Here is an 8,832-nt window from a genome sequence, read left to right as displayed (position 1 = left end):
AGACACAAAACAGATGAACATAAGGGAAGGGAAGCAGAAGTAATATAAAAAGAGAGAGGGAGACAAACCATAAGAGATTCCTAAGCGCAGAGAACAAACTGAGGGTTGCTGGTGGGGTGTCGCGTGGGGAGAAGGGCTAAAGGGGTGAGGGGCATTAAGGAAGACCCTCGTTGGGATGAACACTGGGTGTTACATGTAAGTGATGAATTACTAAACTCCATTCCTGAAAAACAATAATAAATATATTTTGATTAAAGAAAAGATAGGGACATTGGCCACCTTTAACAGCTTTCGAAAACTACCCTCTTGAGTTCCAGCTAAACCTACTTTTGCTGTTGTTCTTTGATGGGTTGGATGGTTGGTTTTGTGTTTTGTTGCTTTTGTTTGTGTGTGTCCTGTGGGGTGTAGTCAGTTAGCCTCCCGCAGAGCAAAGCCCAAAGTGCCAGATTCCTGGGAAACCACCCTAAGAGGCCTCTTCCAGGAAGGATCTCCTGTTGCCAAATTTCCTGAGGATATACCTAGATGGTCAGACACTGTCAGAAAAAAACTACTTGAAATGTTCACCCACACGAAGCATACAGTGTGAATTTCCTTCACATTCGCTACAACCTTTACTGCCCGGTCGTTTGCGGATGAAAACTTGTTATCAAAATGTTCTTTTATACTTTTCTCCAGAGGAGTCCCAAATGCCCCTCCCCCATCACTATCAAAAATCTGGCTAGTGTTCACCAGCCCTATTTTTGAAGAAAAAGAAAAGGGTTTTTGTTTTTTGTTTTTTTTTATAATAAAACCCAAATACCCCTCCCCTTCCACTGCGCCTCGCCTTCCCCCATGAATCCAATGTCTTGGTTGAAAACTTGGTGGTTAGGAGATGATGGGTTTCTAAGATGTGCGGGCTGAAGCTGGTTTCGCTACTTTCGAGTTGCGTTGGGCATTTTTTTCGTGTCTGTACGCGTTTTCAACAAATAGCTTCGGTTCTCCATAGGGTGCTACTCATTGTCACTAAGGAGTGATGGATTTGTTTCCACCACTGCTTATGCGGTTGAAGAGCTGCCTCTGAACCACTTTTCCTTCCAGCAATTCCCCTCCCTTCCTCTCCTGTGCACTCCGCCGGGAGTCGGTAAGGACGGGGCTGGAAACTCTTTTTAAGGAGCCGCCCCGTCCTTTACCCCGAAGGAAACCCCGCGCTCCGGACGCCCCTGCCCCCACCCACTTCCTTGCCTCGGTCGGCATTCGGACACGGCGATCTCGGCTGCCAGTAGAGGGCACACTTACTTTACTTTCGCAAACCCGAGCGCGGGTGCAGTTTGGGGAGGGGGCGGGGGAAAGACGCTTTGCAGCAAAACCTTGACCAGGGATTGGTCGGTCTCCGAGTTTGCGGCAAAGGCCCGGAGGCCGGAGTAATTTGCAACCCTTAAAGCCGTACTGCGCTGTGCGCTCTGTTTGGAGGAAGTTCCTACTCATTTAGCAATTGAAAGCTGCGCTGCAAACTCAACGGGTAATAATTTACCTCAAACACAAACACGCTGTGCAAGATCTCCTCCTCCCCTCTCCCCGATTTTTCTTCTGTTTGGAATGGCGGGGGGGGGGGGGGGGAGGAAGGGAGGAAAAGTTTACTTAAAATGCTTTTGGATGAGGGACCACGGTTGGGAAGATTGCCTTTGTTTTTAATGCCCTAGTGTAATGCAAAATAGCAAATCCCGAAGGAATTGGCGGTAGCTATTGAATATAAATTTAGGAAGCGAATAAGTCATGTCCTATTCAGCAACATTCTGGGTTGATGTGTACAAGAAATGTTCATAGATGTACGCGGATTAAACATAAGCACTTTCACTGTGGTGCTAAAAAAAAAATTAGAAAGAGTGAACTAGGAAATTAATGCTTGAAATTTGCCAATTTTTAATTGGCCTAAGACCCACTAAAAAGGCACGGAAGTAATAGTTGACTCCTCTACTTTGATCAGAATCGATGCTGTGTGTGTGTGTGTGTGTGTGTGTGTGTGTGTGTGCAGGATCTCGATTCCAATAATCAAGGAGAAAGAAAACCCATGAAGGAAGTTAAGTGTCCGATTTGCCCGAGGAGGAAAGAGTTAACGGTCTTCTTCACCAGGGTCTCTGCAAACTCTCAGGGCAGGGTACTCAAGCTCGCCTCCTCTCCCCTTTCTGGGAACTCTATTCCCGAGGCTTGCGCCCCCCTCCCCCAAATTCTCCCGTCTGGCGCCTTTGATTTCCCCCAAACATGGGAACCCCAGACTGGTGTAAACCGGCGCCACGGGGCGCAAAGAGGATTTGCCTCTTTTCTGAAAGCTGGCTGCGGAATTGGGAACTCGCAGAGTGAGGCGTGGGGGTTGGGGGGTGGGCGTGTTGCGGGTGCAGACCCGCGGGGAGAGGACTGGGGAGGGTCCTGAGTCGCGCGCACCCGCAACCTCGCTCCGCCCAGACCCCTGTTCCGGAACACGCAGAAAAGATCTCAGGGATTAGCGCGTCCTAGGGGAAAAGCCGGCTCCTGCCGAGCCCACTGTAGGTCTGCGTGGGCGGGGCGGGGGCTGGGGGGGGGGGGTGCCTGCTGCTTTGACAGCAAATTGGGGGATTCATTCGGAGTGGAAGGTATCCAATCGCGATCGATAACTGTACACATATAAGACACAACACCCCCGACAAATGCAATGGGTGTTTATTCATAACGCAATCTCCCAAGTATACGTGGCAGTGGGCTGCTGAGTTATTTTCAGATTCCAGGCATCCTTTTCCTCCTTACACCTCTTATTATTTGTGCCCGTCGACACTAACACCCCACACCCTCGGAGCGCGCGCGCCCATAAATACCCCTTCTTCCCTCGTCTTCGCGGGATTTATTTTCCAAACGCTGCCCTTTCCCCAGCCTTCGGGAGGCGCCCGTCCACCCGGGACGTGCATGGCGTGGCGGTGGGTACACGGTGTGTTCCGTGTTGAAGGCTCAGCTGTTCCGCCTGCGATGATTTAAGCACGCAAGACAAGTATGCGGTTTGTCCAGCCGCGCGCTGCGCCGGAGGAGCAGCGGAGAAAGGCAGCGGGTTTGAGCGGGAGCAAAAGAAAATGGTAGGCGCGCGCAGTTAATTCATGCTGCGCTCTGACTGTTTACATCCGATCGCTCGGCGCACTGGAGTGCCAGGCAGAAAGGGCCGAGTCTCCTCCCCAACCTCCCCCCCCAACCCCCGCCCAGCCAGTCCTCCGCAGAAGCGCCCCTCCCCGGCTCCCAAAGCGGAGGGCGGGGGAGAGAGAAAAAAGATCCTCTCTCGCGAATCCCCGCCCACCGGCCCTTTATATGCGAGGGTCTGCGCGGTCGAGGACCCCCGAGCTGCGCTCTCCCCGCCGCAGCTGCCGCCGCCGGCGTCGCGCCCCGGCTGCCGCCTGGCTCCCTGCCGGCTTCGGGAAGGGCAGGGCTATTCAGGGGCTTGGCGGGAAAAAGAGAACAGAGGGGAGGGATCGTGCCTAGCTCTGTATAAAAGCCGGTTCTTGGGGCTTTATCTGACTCTCTGTAGTAATCCTAGCAAGAGGCAGAGGGAGCGAGCGGGCGCGCCCGCCTGGGTAGAAGAGCAGAGCGAGGCGAGCGAGCCGAGTCGCGCTCCGGGCGCCCGGGGAAGGGAGATCCGGAGTGAAAGGGTGCTTCGCCTCCGGCCCACCCCACCCTGCCCGCCGCCCCCTGCCAGCGGTGCGCACCCCCCCGCCGCACCCGCGAAACTTTGCCGGTTGCGGCGGGCGGACACTGTTCCCTGGAACTTACAACACCCGAGCGAGAACGCGACTCTCCGGTCCGCCTATTTGGGGAAACACCTCTCCCCTACGCTGCCCGGGACCCGCTCCTCTGAAAGGGCGCTCCTCGCCGCTTTTCGGACGCTGGATTTCCTTCGGATAGTGGAAAACCCGGTAAGCGCCCGGATCTATTTGTCTTCTCATTTATTTGCCCCACCGCTTTAATGCCGCGACGAGTCGAAGTCGAATGCCCCAATCGGGGGTCTTTTCTGCCATTCCTGCGCTATTGACACTTTTTCTCAGAGTAGTTGTGGTAGCTCCGGGGTGGGGTGAGAACGACCCAGATCTGGATGGGGTAGAGTGGCTTGTCAGGATGGGAGGGAAAACCGGTGCGTTTTGGAAACTCGTCTTTAGAGATTTTTGCTCATGAATACTGACGCTGCTCTCGACCGGTTGGACATTCCTGCTTTATTGCATTAATTGCTTTTGATTTTTTGGAGCGGGGGGGGGGGCGGTGGTGGGGAGGGAGTGCCGCGCTTCGCGGTGGGCAGAGAGCCCTCCCTGTACATCCCGAGCTCCTGGGAGTAAGAATTACAAATTGCGTGTGGGAGCCGGAGAGCTCCGCCGCCGCTGACTTTTACGCGTCTCGGAAAGGGCATTTAAATTTCGGCTTACCGCATTTCTGACAGCCGGAGACAGACACTGCGGCGCGTCCCGCCCGCGGATCCCCGCGGCGTTCACCATTCGCCCCCTGCTCCTTTTAAGAAGTTGGCATTTGGCTTTTTAAAAGAATAATACAATTAGGGATCTTGGTCTACCGGGGTGCTGGTTCGGACTTGGTGTTGGGGAGGCTCGGGGAGCAGGGAAAAGGGACGCTGGGCAGGGATGGGTCCGATTCTCCCGGAATCGTGGACTCGGGGGAAACGAGGGCAGATCTCCGCACCCACCTCCCCCGCCCCCTCTGGTGTCCCCGCGCCCCTGAGGTGGCGGAGGGAAAGCAGGGAGCGGGGCTCGGAGCTTTCCCAGAACAGCTGCTACCCTCGGCGGGTGAGGGGAAGACGCCCGGCTCCGGGCGCGGAACCGCAGCAGGGGCTCTGGCGCAGTTGCGTCGCCGTGCTGGGTGTTGAAGGGAGGTGCCCCGGTTATTATCTAACACCCCCCTTTTATTTATGGGGGGGGGGGGCTGTTACGGCCGGCGGCTAGGCTCGCCCCACCAGCCGGCGAGAGACGCGGAGAGAAGCCGGCCGAGGAAGGAAGGAGGACGCGCTGGGAGTGGGGACGGAGGGGCGGCGGGGCGGGGGTGCTGGGAGGGGCGGCGGCGCCGGCTGGGGAAGGAGCGCTGCGAGGGCGCGAGTGGGAACGGGCGCGGCGCGGAGGGGCCCGGCGCGGGAGGGGGCACGCGCAGCCGCTCCCGCCGCGGCGCCTCCCGCCTCCTCCTTCAGGTGGCGCAAAACTTTGCGCCTTCGGGTTTGGCGGATTGTGTTCCCGGCCGCCGCCTCCTCTGGCCGCTTAAGGAGGCCAGAGCCGATTCCGATTGCTCGGCGGCGGCGGCGGCGGCGGCGGCGGCGGCGGCGGCGCGGGCTCCCCGCGGACGCGAGCTCCGCCGGCGCTCCGCGGCTGGCTCACCGAGTGTGCGTCCCAGATAGCAGGGGGCCACCTGGACGGGGTGGGAGGGGTGCCCTTCGCCGCCGCTGGCCCCGGCTGGGGCTCGCGCTGGAAGGGGAGCGGCTCGGCATCCGGGCGCGCGCTGCGCGGGGGCTGCGGCACCCACCCCAGACGCCCCTTCGCTCAAGACCTCCCCCCCTTTGTGTGCCCCCTTCAGCAGGCTGCCGCGATGCCCCTCAACGTCAGCTTCGCCAACAGGAACTATGACCTCGACTACGACTCGGTGCAGCCCTATTTCTACTGCGACGAGGAGGAGAACTTCTACCAGCAGCAGCAGCAGAGCGAGCTGCAGCCGCCGGCGCCCAGCGAGGATATCTGGAAGAAATTCGAGCTGCTGCCCACCCCGCCGCTGTCCCCGAGCCGCCGCTCTGGGCTCTGCTCGCCCTCCTACGTCGCCTTCGCGTCCTTCTCCCCCCGGGGGGACGACGACGGCGGCGGCGGCAGCTTTTCCACGGCCGACCAGTTGGAGATGGTGACCGAGCTGCTGGGAGGAGACATGGTGAATCAGAGCTTCATCTGCGACCCGGACGACGAGACCTTCATCAAAAACATCATCATCCAGGACTGCATGTGGAGCGGCTTCTCGGCCGCCGCCAAGCTCGTCTCGGAGAAGCTGGCCTCCTACCAGGCTGCGCGCAAAGACAGCGGCAGCCCGAGCCCCGCCCGCGGGCCCGGCGGCTGCCCCACCTCCAGCTTGTACCTGCAGGACCTGAGCGCCGCCGCCTCCGAGTGCATCGACCCCTCCGTGGTCTTCCCCTACCCGCTCAACGACAGCAGCTCGCCCAAGCCCTGCGCCTCCCCCGACTCCGCCGCCTTCTCTCCGTCCTCGGACTCTCTGCTCTCCTCGGCGGAGTCCTCCCCGCGGGCCAGCCCCGAGCCCCTGGCGCTCCACGAGGAGACACCGCCCACCACCAGCAGCGACTCTGGTAAGCCGGGCCCCTCCCGGCCCGTCCGAGGGGGCGGCTGGGTACCCTTCCTGTTCTCCTCGGCAGCTCATTCCACTGGCCGCTTCTGCCGACCCCGGCTTTTCTCTTTTCTTCTATTCGGGAAGGGAAATGCTAGATCTGGAAGGAGCTGTCTGGGAGCTCATCCCGGAACCCTGGGCTTCAGGGTTTCCTCCCATCCCCTCTCCTAAGACCGCCCCAGTGGCCGGCCCCCTCCTCTCCCTCCCTCCCCTTAGGAATTTCTTTGGGGTTTTTCAATCTTCTGGCTTATCTTGCAACTCAATCCACTCCCTCTTAGTTTTCTTCAGCATTTTAATTGCCCCCGCGGTGGGGGTGTGCGAGAAGCGGGAGAGGAGGGGATTGATCTCTGAGAGCGGAGGGATGGCTTCCCTCCTCCCTTCTGAGTAGTTCTTGGGTTTCCCTGGACTAGGATCCACAAAAAAATGAAGACGGGCAGTGGACAGAGGCAGAGCGGCCTGCCTCCCAGGCGCTGTGACCTAGTGACAGTGGCTTTAGATGGGCTGAAGAGCCTGGGATCTGGTCAGCCTGTTTGGAACACTTAAAAGCAAATCCTTGCCAAAATTGGGCTTTTTTCCTCCCCCCACCCCTGGAACTTTTGGCAAAGCCGCAAGAATTTTTTTTTTCCTTTTTGCCCTTCCAGTAAAATAGGGAATTGCTAAAGTCATAGCAAGAGACTCTCTCATTTGCAACACCTGAAGGGTTCTTGGTACAGTCCCTTGAAAAGAGGAGGTGCTTGGGAATGTGCTTTGCTTTGGGTGTGTCCAAAGCCTCATTAAGTCTTAGGTAAGAATTGGCATCGATGTCTTATCCTGGTAAATTGTAATTTTCTCATCTGTGCCGTAAACCCAGCTGTCATTCTCCCTTTCTGACTCTGCCTTCGTTGCGAGAAGAGCTGGGTTGATTGGCTAATTTGCTCTCCGGGGATGACTTTGTGCCAGGGCCCTTTCTCACAGGATAACGCCTTATATTTGCATAGCATTAATTTAATCTGGTCCTTGATTGCTGTGAGGACACGTCGCTAACCCGCGCGTTTTCTTTTTCCTTTCTTAAAGAGGAAGAACAAGAGGAAGAAGAAGAAATTGATGTCGTTTCTGTGGAGAAAAGGCAGCCCCCTGCCAAAAGGTCGGAATCGGGGTCACCCTCTGCCGGAGGCCACAGCAAACCTCCTCACAGCCCGCTGGTCCTTAAGAGATGCCACGTGCCCACCCATCAGCACAATTACGCAGCGCCCCCCTCCACTAGGAAGGACTACCCAGCCGCCAAGAGGGCTAAGTTGGACAGTGGCAGGGTCCTGAAACAGATCAGCAACAACCGCAAATGTATCAGCCCCAGGTCTTCGGACACGGAGGAGAACGACAAGAGGCGGACGCACAACGTCTTGGAACGCCAGAGGAGAAACGAGCTGAAACGGAGCTTTTTTGCCCTGCGCGACCAGATCCCAGAGTTGGAAAACAACGAAAAGGCCCCCAAGGTGGTTATCCTTAAAAAAGCCACCGCGTACATCCTGTCCGTCCAAGCAGGGGAGCAAAAGCTCATTTCGGAAAAGGACCTGTTGAGGAAGCGACGAGAACAGTTGAAACACAAACTTGAACAGCTAAGGAACTCTTGTGCATAAATCCACCTATTAGAGGGAGGAACTGGAGTTGCTCGTGAATTCTCACTTGTTACTAAGGGAAAGTAAGGAAAAAGCTTCCTTCTCACAGAACTGTAGCAACTCCTCATATCTGAACTTGTTTCAAATGCATGGTCAAGTGCAACCTCACAACCTTGGCTGGGTCTTAGGATTGAAAGGTTTAGCCATAATGTAAACTGCCTCAAATGGAATTTTGGGCATAAAAGAACATTTTTTTATGCTTGCCATCTTTTTGTTTGTTTGTTTTCCTTTAACAGATTTGTATTTAAGAATTGTTTTTAAAAAATGTGTCAAGTTTACCCCGTTTTCCTGTGTAAATATGGCCATTAAATGTAAATAGCTTTAATAAAACGTTTATAGCAGTTATACAAGAATTCAAACCATGTATTATAAACCATAATTTTTTTTATTTAAGTACATTTTCCTTTTTAAAGTTGATTTTTTCTATTGTTTTTAGAAAAAATAAAATACGTGGCAAATATATAATTGAGCCAAATCTTAAGTTGTGAGTGTTTTGTTTTTCTTGCCTTTTTTTTCTATTTTCTTTTCATCAATTCCAATTAACAGAATTTGGCCCTCAAGGGAATGAGTTTACAAAGATGGAGAAAGAAGTTATTGAAAGGGCAAGGGCTTTGCTTTGTTCAAATGGGTCTGGGTCCTTAAGGTCTTTTAAATTCTGAGGGTTATAAGATGCTTCCTGGAGATCTGTGATAGGGGCCAGAGTTGCTACTTGGAAGAATGAACAGGCAGTAAGCTGGTGAGAAGGCAAAGGGATGCCAGAGGTTAAAGATAAGTTAAGTATACAAAGGGGGTAAGGTTTGCGGGGAGAGGGGGTGGG

General features: G+C 55.3%; 1 protein-coding gene across 2 annotated transcripts; it reads left to right on the top strand.

The window, feature by feature from the left end:
* Positions 1-3,336: 3,336 nt before the first annotated feature.
* MYC (MYC proto-oncogene, bHLH transcription factor) lies at positions 3,337-8,496 on the top strand. Of its 2 annotated transcripts, none has more exons than XM_086696019.1 (3): positions 3,337-3,905; positions 5,557-6,322; positions 7,414-8,496. In XM_086696019.1, the coding sequence occupies exons 2-3, from the start codon at positions 5,566-5,568 to the stop codon at positions 7,974-7,976; spliced, it is 1,320 nt and encodes a 439-aa protein (XP_086552145.1). In that variant the 5' UTR covers positions 3,337-3,905; positions 5,557-5,565; the 3' UTR covers positions 7,977-8,496. The 2 variants fall into 2 exon arrangements, with proteins under 2 accessions (XP_086552145.1, XP_086552144.1); XM_086696018.1 differs by having other exon boundaries at positions 3,338-3,905; positions 5,554-6,322.
* The last annotated feature ends 336 nt before the right edge of the window (positions 8,497-8,832 follow it).

This window comes from Puma concolor, chromosome F2 (assembly GCF_028749965.1).
Source record: "Puma concolor isolate L17-30 chromosome F2, mPumCon1.1.hap2, whole genome shotgun sequence".
Taxonomy (NCBI): Eukaryota; Metazoa; Chordata; class Mammalia; order Carnivora; family Felidae; genus Puma; species Puma concolor.
The sequence above is the reverse complement of the archived record's forward strand: the minus strand, read 5'-3'. Positions and strand labels throughout refer to the sequence as shown.